Raw genomic sequence first — 16227 nt, forward strand, 5'->3', positions numbered from 1 at the left:
TCCCTCAGCAACAGGACGGGTACTGCATTTATTTAAATGATTCCAAAAAAATTAAAATTAAATCATTAATTGATGATTTGCAGGACTAGCTGCGAGTGCTTTGTTATCAAGTACGTGGATGACATATTGCGGCATAGGGAGCATACATGGGAGATGCACCATACGAAAGAGGACACTTGTAAACTCCGGAAGTTCATTACCTTTTACTTGTACAGACACAGTAATCCAGTTTGATCGGGGATACATAGCAATGGATTTTATGAAATGAAATTGTTGTTCTGTGTAAACAGGATGTATTGAAATAAAATTATTTTGACAATCTGAAGGCTCTACAAATACCAATAGTCTGATCGGACAATTCACATTCCCGGATCGGACTCTTCACCGTGAATCTTTGATCGAGGAAATTGTTGTTGTGTAAACGGGATGTATTGAAATGAAATGAAATTGATTAATCTACTGATTATTTTGAGAATCTCAATGGACGCATTGCAGGATGTGGCTAACGTCGATGGTCCGATCGATTAATCTACTTACGCGGACCGGACCATTCAAGAGGAGGCCGATCGGGCTCTACAAATAGAAGTAGTCCGATCAGAGAACCCGGATCGGACTCTTCACACTGACGCAATAGTCCGATCGGATAAATGAAATTGATATTAATACTCCTACTTATTTGAGAATCTCAATGGACGCGTTACCTGATGAACGTCGATGGTTCGATCGGTAATCTGATTGGACAATTTCACTTACGCGGACCGGATAATTTAAGAGGAGGTCGATCGGGCTCTACAAATAGAAGTAGTCCGATCAGAGAACCCGGATCGGACTCTTCACACTGACGCAATAATCCGATCGGATAAATGAAATGGATATCAATACTCCTACTTATTTGAGAATCTCAATGGACGCGTTACCTGATGAACGTCGATGGTCCGATCGGTAATCTGATCGGACAATTTCACTTACGCGGACTGGACAATTTAAGAGGCCGATCGAGCTCTACACGGACAATTCAAATTCTCGGATCGGACGCGTACCGTTAATAGTCCGATCGGACAATTGATGATCCATGGGGTCATTCACACTTCACACTTAAGCGGACCGTGAATAGTTTGATTAATTTGATCTACTTACGCGGACTGGACCATTTAAGAGGAGACCGATTGGGCTCAACAAATAGAAATAGTCCGATCAGAGAACCCGGATCGGACTCTTCACACTGACGCTTACCGTTAATAGTCCGATCAATAGTCCGATCGGATAAATGCATGGATAAGACTTAATATAAATCCGATCGAACAAAAACTTATGTGGACCGTGCAATTTAAGAGGCCGATCGGGCTCTACACGGACAATTCAAATTCCCGGATCGGACGCGTACCGTTAATAGTCCGATTGGACAATTGATGATCCATGGGGTCATTCACACTTCACACTTAAGCGGACCGTGAATAGTTTGATTAATTTGATCTACTTACGCGGACCGGACCATTTAAGAGGAGGCCGATCGGGCTCTACAAATAGAAATAGTCCGATCAGAGAACCTGGATCGGACTCTTCACACTGACGCTTACCGTTAATAGTCCGATCAATAGTCCGATCGGATAAATGCATGGATAAGACTTAATATAAATCCGATCGAACAAAAACTTACGCGGACCGGGCAATTTAAGATGCCGATCGGGCTAATCCGATGGGACACTTCACACTTAAGCGGACCGTGAAAAGTTTGATCGGGCATCTCTAACACATAAGAGTAGTCCAACCGGACTCTTCATGTACTTCACACCGAATATGCTATCGGTTATTACATCGTCGTATCGATACCATATCCGTGTCTGACCGATTATATACTTTGCTAAGATACGTCGGTTTCCTATATCGATCATGAACCGATACATATAGCCGATATAAATGTTATTTGCTGTAATTGGCAAGGGTGGTGATTGTGGGATATTTCTTCTCGAATGGATAAGAAATCCTTTATTTATATGTGATATCATTGGTTTGCAATGTATTATGTGGATAATATTTCCACAGATACATCGGTTATGTTTCATCGGTTTGAAACCGATACCCTTTTTCCGATATCCTCTTCTTGATATTTTGTCGGTTATGTTTCATCGGTTTCAAACCGATACCCTTTTTCCGATATCCTCTTCTTGATATTTCGTCGGTTATGTTTCATCAGTTTCAAACCGATACCCTTTTTTCGATATCCTCTTCTTGATATTTCGTCGGTTATGTTTCATCGGTTTCAAACCGATACCCTTTTTCCGATATCCTCTTCTTGATATTTCATCGGCTAACACACATCACACATCGGTTAACTTAACTAACCGATAATCGATTCCATAAGATAAGAAGTTCGACAAATACTACAATAATGGTGCATGTTACATTGTTCTTATGACCTTTTTAAATGTTTGAAATTACTGAATGTATGTTAGACAACGTTTATGACAGCAAAGTTATTGGATTAGAGCAAGTTTGGCGATTGTGACCAATTAGACCACAACGACTGCATTTTACCCTCCTCTTCTCTTCACCGGCTGAGGGAATTCGACAAATCTGACGTCTTCCACGTTTGCGTCTATTTGCCGGCGGTAGCAATTTAATAAACGCAATTTCCGCCGGCACGGTCCAGTCGGCTTGGCTGCCCACAGGCATTATCGGATCGGTATGGGCACACAGCAGAACTTCTGTTTGGTAGTATGAGGAGCACAAACTGTATGGGTGAATATTGCGTGAACGTGCAGCAGCCAGGGCATGACCACATGGCAATTTGTCGAAATCAAACACTCTACAAGTGCAAGTTCTCGCTTTCAAGTCGACAATACCCCCAAAGTGACCATCATGAACATTGAATCTATACATATCAATCGGCTCTGGACGCCAATTCTGGGATAATGCCAATCTTTTGCCTATTTCTCCCTCAGCCCAAGCTGTTATATATCCACCCATTTTACTAGCATCACCCCGTCTCTCATAAAACCATTGTTGCAGCATATTCCTGATATACTCTATCAAACATTGAATCGGCAATTTACGCGCATCTGCCAGAGCTGCATTAAGGCATTCCGCAATGTTTGTGGTCATTATATCAAACCTCTTGCCATCCGAATATGCACGTGCCCAACGACTGAAACCAGCCTCTCTAAGATAGGCACCGATGGCTGGAGCATATCGCTCGAGCTCAATAAAGTATTCATTAAATTCTGATTGTCGATATGCCTTCGCAGCCTTGTAGAACAGAGCATGCACATTTTCCTTTTTGAATTTAGCCTTTATGTTTTGGCCAATATGATATATACATGAAACGTGCAATGAGTTAGGAAACACAGTCGTGACCGCCTTATGGATGCTCTTGTGCCGGTCAGACACAAATACCAAATCAGGTGTATCATCACCAAGGGCAGCGCGCAATTTATTGAAGAACCATTCCCATGAGGCATCATTCTCAGAATCTCCGACTCCCCACGCTATAGGATAAACATGATTGTTACCGTCTTTGCACGTGGCAACAAACAAACTACCAAGATACTTGCCCTTAAGGAAACAAGTGTCCACTGCAATGATAGGCCGCATCTTGCTACGAAATCCGGCAAGGCATGCACCAATGGCCATAAAAAGGTACTTGAATCTGTTCCCACTGTCACTCTCGAATTCTGCAATAGTCCCGGGGTTATTCAACTTCAACATGTACAGATAAGATGGAAGCAACTTGAATGATTCCTCCGCACCCCCCCTGATCATGTCCAGAGCCTTTTTCCCGCGATCTCCATGCCTTTTCATAACTTATGTTGACCCCAAAGTCCTTGCGAATATCGTGGACAATGTTCTTAGGCTTATAAATACGCTTAACATCCTCGAAACTGCTTTTTATATAAGAACCAATTATTCTGCTCTTCGCCTGACAATGATCGCGGCGCATTATTGAAGATGAACATGAATGAGTATTTACATATTTCCTAACTGTCCAACCAAAAGAAGTGCCAAGCGTGGCTTCCCTCAACCGCCATTTACAATCACCGTGCTTACATTTCATGTAAACTACCTTCTTAGTTGACTTGACCACTCTGTATTCGTAATTATTCTTCAAAGCCAACAAACTCATCCGTTCATGCAATTCTGATTTTGACGAAAAAATTTCGTTCAACTCAACATCTGACGTAGCCGACGATGTTCCCGCACTAACCCTTGATAATCTCGAAGATGGGAGAAAAGTAGGCTGCTCAGCACAATCCCGTGAGTCTACATTGATAATGTACAAATTTTCAGCATCATCAGCATTGAATGCATCTTCAAAATCATGTCCAGCATCATCCCGTTTAACATCTTCAAAACCATGTCCAGCATCATCCCCTTTAACATCTTCATAACCATTTCCATCCAAAGCATCATCGCGATTAACCTCGTCTTTCAACGATGTCGGACTATCGATGCCCAAGCGTGTCAGGGGAGAATTCTCCGCCACCACTTCCTTAGGTTCTATCCGCGGTAGTAATCTGTCCACAAAATCAACACACAATGGGCTTCTGGACTCTATCCGAGAGCATTCCAATAGAAAGCACTCAACATCTGTATCATTACGTATCTCCAATGGAAGTGCGGATGGAACCGAGTGCTTATACTTGTACTTCAGCACAACTGACTTCTCCGCCGTACTAACGTTGAACTTGCTATATAGGGAACTTACTAGTTGGTCGAGTGTGCAATCCAGTTCCACACGTAGTACCGACCCACATTCTTCGGTCATGTATTTATATTCTTTCGCATCAACATCATATTGCCACTGACCTCCATACATCACAACAACAAAGACAGGTCTTCGAGATTTAACCATTCTTATAACATACATTGAAAGGATTTCTAAATTAAAATAAATTTAAAACTTTGCAAGGTATTATCGGTTTCTAAATGTCGGTTGTAAGAGCCATATCGGTTAATATATATCAGTTAACATAAGACCTCAACCAATATATCGATTAATGGTTCTGTGTTTAAACCTATATCATGACGTAAATTGCCGATATATCAACCGATATCTAGCGAAATGCATAATTTTTCACTCATAACTTTGGAAAAGAGGAAAAACTATCTTGTCGATGATTGGAAAATAACTAAATACCTAGATCGAGAGAAGTCGATTAATGTGCGAGCTCAACAACGCTTAAGGAATAAGAACAATGGGCGCGAATAAGACGCTTGATGAAGAAGCAGCAGCACTTTGGCAAGTGAATAACAATAACAATGGCTCTGAGAAAGACGAGCGTGAGAGATTGACGGCGGCCGAGTCAGAATGTGAGTGACAGAAGAGAGGGAGGGAGGGAGGGAGGGAGAAGACCATTCCTAAGTAGCGGGGTTATTAAAAGTGGGGTCATTTTTGTCCATTCAACTCACGAAAATCCTAATTTTGCAAAGATTTTCAAAGTGTCCTATTTTTGCATATTTTAGTAACGGGGTCCTACTTTTGAAAATTTCTCCATTATGTCTCTGACAAAGCAGCACCATTTTCCTGGTAGATTCGTTCACTTCGTCTTCCTGGAAGACCAACCGGGAGGTCAAACCCAGACACAAAAGGAGTGATCTAAGAAGATTGATTGTTGCAGAGATCGGCCACGAAATAAGTAATAATCGTAGCTTGGGAGATCCCAGGGAGCACTAAGGTCGGCATCGGCGGATCGTTCCTTCCTTCCCTGTTCTTTCTCCCAAAGCCAAAAGGGTCAGTTCCTTCCTTCCCTGTTCTTTCTCGCCCCCAATCACTTTTGTCTTTACAGTACGTCCATGAAATTAGGGATATTTTTCATCTTGTTCCAGCTCCTTGTATCTTTCCTCATCATCATCATCAAGTTCCGGCTAGAGAATCCATTTGTGATACTGGCTGTTGTCTGCTAATTTTCATGATTTTCGATTGATCGTTTGAAGCTCTCTGGCAGTTTCGATTTTTACCGTTTTGGGGAGGATCTTGTTGTTGGATTCTGGTTTCAGGGTCTGCGCTGCCTGTGCCTGGTATCTGGAGTAGCGTTGTTTGATAAGGAAGAGTCTAACCCTGGAACGGCAATGTTGGAAGAAGAGGAGAATCTGGTTGCTGCCGCCCAGCACCTTGTGAAAGCATTGGAGATAAAGAAGAATTTGACAGACGATGCGAGGAAAATCCTGGCAAACCTGGCCACCCAATTGTCCTCCATAACCAAAGTTAGCGAAAACGAGGACGAGGCCGGGCTAAGTGAGATCAAGGAGAGGCTCAATCTTGTTCAGGATAAGGTCATGAATTGGGAGGTCGATCAGTCTATGATTTGGGATTGCGGCGTGGAAGAAGCTTATGAGTATGTGAGGGCAGTAGACGAGGCCCGGAAACTGACTGAAACCTTGGATAATCTGTGTTTGAGCAGAGGCGGCGGTGGGAACGAGCTTCTGCAGAGGGCTCATGATGTTCTCCAGACAGCCATGGCCAGGCTGGAGGACGAGTTCAGGCACATTCTTGTCCAGAGCAGACAGCCATTTGGGCCGGAGCACATGTCCTTTCGATCGAGCGAGGAAGACGTGGTGGATGAGGGCTCGATTGGCTCCTCCTTTGGCGATGACTCGGTCGAGCACACGCTCCAGTGTGACAGCATTATGAGCAGAAGCTCGGAGGAATTCATCATTGATCTGGTCCATCCGGCCATGAGCGGAAGCTCGGAGGGATTCATCATTGATCTGGTCCATCCGGCCGTGAGCGGAAGCTTGGAGGAATCCATCATTGATCTGGTCCATCCGGCCGTGATTCCTGACCTCAAATGCATCGCCAATTTGATGTTCGATTCAAATTACGATCGGGAGTGCACCCAGGCTTACATCAGTGCTCGAAAAGATGCATTGGATGACTGCCTTTTCATCCTTGGGGTGGAGAAGCTGAGCATCGAGGATGTGCTTAAGATGGAACGGGGTACTCTGAATTCCAAAATCACGGGATGGATCAGGGCGATGAAGATCTTTGTGCGAATCTATCTAGCCAGCGAGAAATGGCTGAGCGATCAGATCTTCGAGGACCTGGATTCAATTAGCTCCATCTGTTTCGCGGAGGCGTCCAAGTCCTCCATGCTGCGGCTGGTAAAATTCGGAGAGGCGGTGGCCATTGGCCCTCACCAACCGGAGAAGCTGTTCGGCATCCTCGACGGGTATGAGGTGCTGATGGATCTCATCCCCGACATAGATGCTCTGTACACCCATGAGGCTTCTGCAGGCTCTTCCATCAGAAGAGACTGCCAAGAGGTGATCAGGAGACTTGAGGATTGCGTGAAGGCGACTTTCCTTGAATTTGAGAACGCCGTGGCCGCAAACACATCGACAATCCTTTTCCCCGGCGGGGGAATCCACGTTCTTACTAGATACGTGATGAACTATATCAGGGCTCTCACCGATTACAGCGACGCGCTTAATGGGCTCCCCAGGGACTCTGTTGCAGCGGCTTCATTTTCACCCCAGTCGAGCCCGGTCTCGGTCTCTTCTTCTTGTGAGCCCGTCTCGCCAATGGCTCTCCACTTCCGATCCCTCACTTCCATCCTGGAATGCAATCTCCAGGACAAGTCTACCCTATACAGGGACGATTCGCTTCGACACCTCTTCTTGATGAATAACATCCATTACATGACTCAGAAGGTGAAGGATTCGGAGCTGCGAAGCATCTTCGGGGATGAATGGATCCGCAGGCACAACGGGAAGTGCCAACAGCACGCCATGAACTACGAGAGAGCCACATGGAGCTCCATCCTGTCTCTGCTAAGGGACGACGGCATTCACAGCCATTTTGTAAGCTCTTCCGGCCGCGTCCTGAGGGCTCTCCTCAAGGAGAGGCTGCACGGCTTCTACGTCGCCTTTAAAGAGGTCTACAAGATTCAGACTGGATGGGTCATCCCGGACACCCAGCTCCGGGATGATCTTCGAATCTCCATATCCCTCAATGTCATCCAAGCTTATCGACCATTTGTACGAAGATATGGCCCTTACCTCACCGACAAACACATCAAGCATAGTGCGGAAGATCTAGAGAGCTACCTCTGGGATCTCTTCGAGGGGTCCCCAAGACCATTATTGCACAATGTCCACAGGAGGTCGTAATTCGTAACCCAAATAAATAAAAATAAAAAAATCTTTTCCTTCCTTTATACAATACGAAAAGGTACATCATTTATATTATATAGGATATCTTTTATATTATATACTGTATAGTATAATTGGTGCTATTAGATCCTAGGAAGTCTACTTCGGCAGCCAGAATGGACCAAAATGAGAACTCTTTGTGGGGCTGGAGGCAATCGTCTGTATCTGTCTGTTCCGGTTAATTAGACCTGTAAGAGATTGTGTTTTTTAGGCAACCAATTGAAAGGCACATGATGTCATGTGTTTGTATGGCTGACATCCAAACTAGGCCCCTTCGTCTAAACCATCCCCCACAAGACTCAAATGTTCTAAGTGTCCCCTTCAATATTATTAATTTTATATGGAATTATTATGAACTTTATCTATTAATTGGGGTATTTGGCAACATCGCAACTGCGGATGCGTTTGTTTTGCCTCAAATGCATGCGTGCCATTTAAAACATCAGCAGGTGCATGCAGGATTAATTTATTTCGCAACTAATTGGTATGTATTGTCTTCGAACTTAGAGAACAACATTTATGAGAATAGTGAAGTTTACTTTGCATTAGCAAAGCTTGAATAGCTCAGTTGGCTGGAGCGTGTGGCTGTTAACGGCAAATTTGGAGGTTCAATCCCTCTTTGTAGCGTGCTTTTTTTATTTTTTATTTTTTTTTTAACTCTTTCTTTCTATAGGCTAAGGGGAAAGTTCCTCTATTTAGAACGAGAATGCATGTTATTTAACCATTTATGTTTTGTGTATGATGTTGACGTGTCGTGGGTAAAAATTTATTTAAAAACTTAAACTAATTTTTGAGCTTTTGAAAGACTAGAATTGGGAATGCCGGGGGACCTATATATATCAGGCGACTATTAGTGTTCCTAGTTGACTGTAATCAAGTTCCATCCCGGAGCTTGTCTTGTAAAAATTCCTTTGATTGGGAGGCCAAATAAAGCGTTAATATGATAATTTTGATATTTGAATTTTTTTTTTAAAATTTTGTAAAAATGATAAATATTATTTATAAAAATTCTAATTCTAATAGATTTTAGAGTATCAAGATAGACATTATCTATAAAGCTCAACGCTCCTCTATAAATATATCAGTCTCCATTTCAAAAAGGGTATACCTCTGATATTAATTTTAATATTGCGTTTAAGTTTTTAGTGTTTAACTTAAGTATTGGAGTGTATGTACGGGAATTGCCTTGCGCCCTTTGATTGTTCTATTTCTTCTTCTTTTCTCACGTGATGCCCAATTCCCACTTTTGCTGGAAAATCAATTCTTCGAAGAGGGTTTGGAAGAGAAATTCCAAGAAAGAAGAAGAAAAGCAAAAGCACAAAAGAGAAGCCACGGCTAGTAAAGATCGGACATTGGCAGTTGCAGCGGCCATCGATGATGGGCAACGAAGATGGCAAAGGCGACGATGGCCGCTGCAACTGGAGTTGGTGGCGACGAGGGGAGGCAGGAAGAAGAACTGGGTTTGAGAGAGAGAGAGAGAGAGAGATGGGTAGCTTACTACAAAGGCTTTGAAAATGAGTTGGTCCTTCTATGGCGGCACCTCCTTGGAGTCGAAAATTCGGTCGACAGATGCCTCATCGACCTCATCTCCTTCCTCTGGCGCCTTCTTATTCTCCAAGTCCTGATGAAAAAAGACAGTGATGGTGGCGATGCTTTCTTCAACGATGGGAGAAAGCAGGGCAGCATGGTCTCGTGCTACTAGATCTCTCCATTCTCCGACAATGGAGAATGGCAGGGCGAAGAACTCGGTTTGGGAGGCGAGAGGGAGAGAGAGAGAGATAAGTGAAGGCAGGGAGAAGACGGGGGGTGGGTTTGGGGAGGAAATTGTATAGAAAATAAAATTCAATCAAATACTTCTAATTGATAATTTCCACGTAAATAAGTTTTAGGCAATTCAATTGCCTAGAACTTAATTTTTTTTTATGTAAGTTCTATACTTGTAATGAAACAGGCCCTTAGTATCTTTTAATGATAATTAACGATAATTATATAATTATAAAAAATTAAATAATTTTTTAATTATAAATTAAAATTTAATAATATTTTTATACTTAAATGTAAATTTCAGTAATCATTTACGCACTTTCAATTACACAAAAACAATGTAAGTTTGAAAAAGGAGAGGCATATTTTGGAAGGAAGATGACACAAGACAAGACAGTAGAGGCTCTCATTTATTTGGTCACCTTATCCATTCATCTCACAACCCAATTGCTAGCTAATCCTCTCTCTCTCTCTCTCTCTCTCTGCATTCCCTGCCGATAACAGGATGATGATGCTGAAAGCTGGTGGCAATGTGATGGTAACAACAATGGGAGCAGAAGTGGAGAAGGAGGAGAGGAAGCTGCTGCTGCTGCCTAGAGAAAACGCAACTCACAATTCCATTCTCCCTCTTCTCTCCAATTGTACATCAAGAGGCTGTAGTAGTAGTAGTAGTATTCATCACATTCCCTATCTTCTTCAGACAGTAAGCAAGCACAGAGATTCAGTTAAGGTGTCTGAATTTCATTCTCTCTCTCTCTCTCTCTGTGATGCTTTTAGAAATCCCAGTTTTTGTATTCTCTTGTTGGTCAGGTTTATGCGGCGAGGAGGAGGAGGAGAGCAGCAAACATGGAGACAGACACGTACGTTGTGATGGAACCTGGGAAGAACGAGGAGTTTGTGTCGCAGGAAGAACTAAGAGCCAGGCTCAAGGGTTGGCTGGAGAATTGGCCTGGCGAGACGCTGCCGCCGGACCTGGCGAAATTCGAGGACATTGATGATGCTGTTTCATACCTCGTCAAGTCTGTTTGTGAACTAGAGATTGATGGGGATGTGGGTTCTATCCAGTGGTTTGAAGTTCGATTAGAGTGATTGAGTGACCATTAACATGCTTTTCTAGCTGTAATACTACTGGAAACTTCTAATGATTCGCTGTTCAACTTCGACATATAGTTTTCATTGACGGAAACAAAACCCAGAATTGCATATGCATTAACTTCCACTTCAAAGAAGAAGAAATAAAGCTACAAATGTACATATCCTTGATAATAAGCTTGTCAAATTGACAATGAAACTTCTTCTTCAGCTTTGTTGGAAAAGACCCACCTCCTGGCATGGAAACAAAACCCTAAAACTGAGCTTCTATATATATATATATATATCATATATGATTGTCATATTATAAAAATCAAATGAAAATAAGTGCTTTTGTTACCTTGGATTGGTTCTTGGTTGGGGGTAAGGGAGTGCCAGGTTTTCTGGTCCGAGCAAGAAGGCCTCTTGAGACAGGGGACATCATAAGATCAGTTGGGCTTCTGTACCTGCCATTTAAATAGATCCAATAAAACGCCAAACAAGTAAGAATCGACATCATCAAATCTCATCAACACCAGGATCAATAGTAGAAAACAACCAGATTGGCTGCTCTGTTTCAGCACCTTTCTGGGTATTTGAATGCCTTCGGGACCTCGAGCCTATCCGGCGCAGCGCCGCAGCCCGATATGCATGAACCGCCGCCGGAGTTCTGGGAATTCTGATCTGGGGTTGGCGTTTTGGAGTCCAAATGGGTGTTTTCCGGCTGAACCGGTGGTTTTGGAGGCGTTTTGGGAGCCTTCTCCATTGGAAAAACGAGCAATCTATTGGCTGGAGAGAAGAGGGCGCAGATCTGGAAAATTTTGTCGATTGAATTGTGATTTATAATAGATGGAGGTAGTGGCCGTTCTTGAAGGGGCGATGCAACGGTCGATTCTGTGGGTAGGTGAGACAGAGACATTTAAAAGTGAATCCAAAACCAACGGGCAAATATCACCTTTGGGTTGGGCCGAGAAAACCCAAGGCCACGGCCCAGTCCAATCAAATTGTGGGCCATCCTTTTCTGACCCTTAAATTGTAGACCTTCGGCTAAGGGGTGAGAAAAAATAGTTTTGGCAATTTTAAAAATCATCTAAAATAATTTGATTTAGATGATTTCAAATACTTTATTGATTCATTAGAGCCTTTATACATACGGTGGTTCAGCAACAATTAAATAATACGACGTTTAATTTTTTTAGGTAAAACGTCAAAATTCGATATCTTAAATATTAAAAATTATTATTTTAATTTCTTATCGTAATGGAACGTTAACGCATGCATAAACGTGCATATTTTTTAAAGTGAACGTCATGTCATCTAAACACATCAAATGAAACTTAATATATAAATATAACATTTGCTCTCTCAACAATTAAATAATTTGACATTATGTGAAAAAAAAAGGACCAAATTTGATAAAAGAAGACCTAAATTTTATAAAAATACCTAAAAATTTCATTAAAAAACTTTAAAATATTAAAAAAAATTGGTGGGATTTATTTTATAACTTCTTATTTAAGAACCCATTTGACGGTTTGCGAATAAGATTTATAGATTCAATAAATTTTTTGTAGTTTTTCATTTAAATCCTTGTTATTGTAATTTTTCATTAAGTCTTTTTTGTGAAATTTAGATTTTTTTTGAATAATTTTAAGTCTTTTTTATTAAATTTTAAGCTTATTTTTTTGAATAAGCTTAAAATATTTTTCAAACAAAAAAATAAAATACTCAAGATAAATCTAAGAAACATTTTAAAATTTTTATCAAATTATTTGTTACATTTTTTTAAAAGCACTAACAAACATATGAGTCATTTTTTTTATTATTTGTAAGTTTCAAAATATGCTTATCTAGAGAGATAAGAGATAAGTATATATGAAAATTGTCAAATAAAAAATTATGTAATTTTTTTTAAGATTTATTAAATAAATTTAATAAATACATTATAAAGGATAAAAGTCTCTAATGGTATTTAATATTTTATTTTTTATTTATATTTTAGTTAACAAATATTATTTAAGTGTAATATGATGCATCTTATTAAATTAATTTTTTTACGTAATGATTTTTGTAACTTAAATAAGAGTGGAGATCTGTTATCTCCTTTTTTTTTGTCTATTTAATGAAAAGCAGTCACATCATCTATTATCAGATAATATTTTTTTAATTTATAAAATTAAATAATAACATATATATATATATAATTAACATATGTGTCAGTTATATTAAAAAATTATTTTTTGATAATGGGTGATGTGGTTGGACAGGAAAGGAGACAGCGGATTTCGGTTCTCTAAATAATAAATTCGTTTATTTAAAATTAAAAATAATAAAATAATAATTTTGAAGATGAATGGTGCGGGGGTGAGGTACATAATTTTCAACGCAGGTACAGTCACAGGGAAAGTGAGAATGGCAGTGGTGTTATTTCCCTTGCAAAGCAGCCCCATTTTCTTGGTAGATTCGTTCACTTCCATCTTCTTCCTGGAAGACCAACCGGGAGGTCAAACCCAAGAACGAAAGAAAGAAAGTCATTAAAGAAAGTAGATTGATTGTTGCAGAGATCGGCTACGAAATAAGTGATAATCATAGCTTGGGAGATCCCAGGGAGCACTACTGTCGGCCTCGGCGGATCGTATTCGCATCTTCGTCTCATCTCCCAAAGCCAAAAGGGTCAGTTCCTTCCTTCCCTCTTCTTTCTCGCCCCCAATCACTTCTGTCTCTACGGTACATCCATCCATGAAATTAGAGATATTATTCATCTTGTTCCAGCTCCTTGGGTCTTTCCTCATCATCATCATCATCAAGTTCCGGCTCGAGAACCCATTTGTGATACTGGCTGTTGTCTGCTAATTTCCCTGATTTTCGGTTGATCGGTTGGAGCTCTCTAGCAGTTTCGATTTTTACCGTTTCTGGGAGGATCTTGTTGTTGGATTCTGGTTTCAGGGTCTGCGCTGCCTGTGCCTGGTATTTGGGAGTAGTGTTGTTTGATATGGGAGAGCCTAACTCTGGAGCGGCAATGTTGGAAGAAGAGGAAAATCTGATTGCTGCCGCCCAGCACCTTGTGAAAGCATTGGAGATAAACAAGAATTTGACAGACGATGCGAGGAAAATCCTGGCAAACCTGGGCACCCAGTTGTCCTCCATAACCAAAGTTAGCGAAAACGAGGACGAGGTCGGGCTGAGTGAGATCAAGGAGAGGCTGAATCTTGTTCAGGATAAGGTCAGGAATTGGGAGGTCGATCGGTCTATGATTTGGGATTGCGGCGCCGAAGAAGCTTATGAGTATGTGAAGGCAGTAGACGAGGCCCGGAAACTGACTGAAACCTTGGATAATCTGTGTTTGAGCAGAGGCAGCGGTGGGAGCGAGCTTCTGCAGAGGGCTCATGATGTTCTCCAGACAGCCATGGCCAGGCTGGAGGACGAGTTCAGGCACATGCTTGTCCAGAGCAGACAGCCATTTGAGCTGGAGCACATGTCCTTTCGATCGAGCGAGGAAGACGTGGTGGATGAGGGCTCGATTGGCTCCTCCTTTGGCGATGACTCGGTTGAGGACACGCTCCAGAGGGACAGCATTATGAGCAGAAGCTCGGAGGAATTCATCATTGATCTGGTCCATCCGGCCGTGATTCCTGACCTCAAATGCATCGCCAATTTGATGTTCGATTCGAATTACGATCGGGAGTGCACCCAGGCTTACATCAGTGTTCGAAAAGATGCATTGGATGACTGCCTCTTCATCCTTGGGGTGGAGAAGCTGAGCATCGAGGATGTGCTTAAGATGGAATGGGGCACTCTGAATTCCAAAATCAGGAGATGGATCAGGGCGATGAAGATCTTCGTGCGAATCTATCTAGCCAGCGAGAAATGGCTGAGCGATCAGATCTTCGAGGACCTGGATTCAATTAGCTCCATCTGTTTCGTGGAGGCGTCCAAGTCCTCCATGCTGCGGCTGCTAAACTTCGGAGAGGCGGTGGCCATTGGCCCTCACCAGCCAGAGAAGCTGTTCCGCATCCTCGACGTGTATGAGGTGCTGGTCGATCTCAGCCCCGACATAGATGCTCTGTACGCCCATGAGGCTGCTGCAGGCTCTTCCATCAGAACAGACTGCCAAGAGGTGATCAGGAGACTTGGGGATTGCGTGAAGGCGACTTTCCTTGAATTTGAGAACGCCGTGGCCGCAAACACATCGACAAACCCTTTCGCCGGTGGGGGAATTCACCATCTTACTAGATACGTGATGAACTATATCAGGGCTCTCACCGATTACAGCGACTCGCTTAATCGGCTTCTCAGGAACTCTGTTGCAGCAGCTTCATTTTCACCCGAATCGAGCCCGGTCTCGGTCTCTTCTTCTTGTGAGCCCGTCTCGCCCATGGCTCTCCACTTCCGATCCCTCACTTCCATCCTGGAATGCAATCTCCAGGACAAATCTACCCTATACAGGGACGATTCGCTTCGACACTTCTTCTTGATGAATAACATCCATTACATGACTCAGAAGGTGAAGGATTCGGAGCTGCGAAGCATCTTCGGGGATGAATGGATCCGCAGGCACAACGGGAAGTTCCAACAGCACGCTATGAACTACGAGAGAGCCACATGGAGCTCCATCCTGTCTCTGCTAAGGGACGACGGCATTCACAGCCCTGTAAGCTCTTCCAGCCCCGTCCTGAGGGCTCTCCTTAAGGAGAGGCTGCAGGGCTTCTACCTCGCCTTTGAGGAGGTTTACAAGATTCAGACTGGATGGGTCATCCCGGACGCCCAGCTCCGGGATGATCTCCGAATCTCCACATCCCTCAAGGTCATCCAAGCTTATCGAACATTTGTAGGAAGATATGGCCCTCATCTCACCGACAGGCACATCAAGCATAGTGCGGAAGATCTAGAGAGCTACCTCTTGGATCTCTTCGAGGGATCCCCAAGACCATTGCAGAATGTCCACAGGAGGTCGTAATTCCTATCCCAAATCAGAAAAAAACACTTTCTTTTTCTTCCTGAACATCTCTGAGCCAGTTCTTGACTCTTGCCCTGTCTGCGTGAGCGATCCATCTCTTTCCTTTCTCTGTAATCATAATGACTCATAGAAATTGTTTGAAATTTGAAAGTTGCTTTGGATTCGCAGCTGCATGCATCCATGCATGCGTTTTTGCCTGCAGGTTTGTAATTGTGTTAGCTACCTAAGCACCAGCTAGGCTTTGATCAACATATTATAGACGTGGTAAACGTTATTGATATCGGTGC

At 42.5% G+C, this 16227-nt stretch overlaps 4 protein-coding genes across 8 annotated transcripts in view; 3 read left to right on the forward strand and 1 right to left on the reverse strand.

Annotated features, from left to right (window-relative positions):
- The window catches only part of LOC127809649 (uncharacterized), a 40472-nt gene extending 28637 nt beyond the window's left edge, over window positions 1-11835 (reverse strand). The window contains exons 1-3 of one of the 2 annotated variants that reach the window (XM_052348612.1): window positions 11568-11835; window positions 11345-11450; window positions 11101-11238 (exon numbers count right to left, since the gene is read on the reverse strand). In XM_052348612.1, the coding sequence (XP_052204572.1) occupies window positions 11212-11238; window positions 11345-11450; window positions 11568-11749 (315 nt within the window). In that variant the 5' untranslated portion in view covers window positions 11750-11835 and the 3' untranslated portion in view covers window positions 11101-11211. Of the gene's footprint in view, window positions 1-11100; window positions 11239-11344; window positions 11451-11567 lie in introns of those variants that run through there. The other variant, XM_052348613.1, reaches the window with a different exon arrangement.
- On the forward strand, window positions 5510-16220 carry LOC127809646 (exocyst complex component EXO70E2). Of its 3 annotated transcripts, XM_052348608.1 has the most exons (3): window positions 5510-5728; window positions 5824-6285; window positions 14222-16220. In XM_052348608.1, exons 2-3 carry the CDS (start codon window positions 6067-6069, stop codon window positions 15938-15940), a joined length of 1938 nt encoding a protein of 645 aa, XP_052204568.1. In that variant the 5' UTR covers window positions 5510-5728; window positions 5824-6066; the 3' UTR covers window positions 15941-16220. The 3 variants fall into 3 exon arrangements, with proteins under 3 accessions (XP_052204568.1, XP_052204567.1, XP_052204566.1); XM_052348607.1 differs by having other exon boundaries at window positions 5510-6285; XM_052348606.1 differs by lacking the exons at window positions 5510-5728; window positions 5824-6285 and having other exon boundaries at window positions 13407-16220.
- On the forward strand, window positions 6292-8527 carry LOC127809647 (exocyst complex component EXO70E2-like). The gene has a single exon (XM_052348609.1). It carries the CDS (start codon window positions 6298-6300, stop codon window positions 8104-8106), a length of 1809 nt encoding a protein of 602 aa, XP_052204569.1. The 5' UTR covers window positions 6292-6297; the 3' UTR covers window positions 8107-8527.
- On the forward strand, window positions 10337-11075 carry LOC127809648 (protein CHLORORESPIRATORY REDUCTION 7, chloroplastic). 2 transcript variants are annotated; one of them, XM_052348611.1, is made up of 2 exons: window positions 10337-10636; window positions 10723-11075. In XM_052348611.1, the coding sequence occupies exons 1-2, from the start codon at window positions 10418-10420 to the stop codon at window positions 10999-11001; spliced, it is 498 nt and encodes a 165-aa protein (XP_052204571.1). In that variant the 5' UTR covers window positions 10337-10417; the 3' UTR covers window positions 11002-11075. The 2 variants fall into 2 exon arrangements, with proteins under 2 accessions (XP_052204571.1, XP_052204570.1); XM_052348610.1 differs by having other exon boundaries at window positions 10344-10642.
- Window positions 16221-16227: the final 7 nt, after the last annotated feature.

The sequence above is a fragment of the Diospyros lotus genome, chromosome 9 (genome assembly GCF_014633365.1).
Source record: "Diospyros lotus cultivar Yz01 chromosome 9, ASM1463336v1, whole genome shotgun sequence".
NCBI lineage: Eukaryota > Viridiplantae > Streptophyta > Magnoliopsida > Ericales > Ebenaceae > Diospyros > Diospyros lotus.

What these genes read in the sequence shown, in the direction of transcription:
- LOC127809647 (XM_052348609.1), top strand. Translation starts at nt 6,298, where the DNA reads ATGATTTGGGATTGCGGCGTGGAAGAAGCTTATGAGTATGTGAGGGCA.
- LOC127809648 (XM_052348610.1), top strand. Translation starts at nt 10,418, where the DNA reads ATGATGATGCTGAAAGCTGGTGGCAATGTGATGGTAACAACAATGGGA. An exon ending in AGCACAGAGATTCAGTTAAG is followed by an intron (nt 10,643 to 10,722) that starts GTGTCTGAATTT and finishes CTTGTTGGTCAG; the next exon opens with GTTTATGCGGCGAGGAGGAG.
- LOC127809646 (XM_052348606.1), top strand. Translation starts at nt 13,976, where the DNA reads ATGGGAGAGCCTAACTCTGGAGCGGCAATGTTGGAAGAAGAGGAAAAT.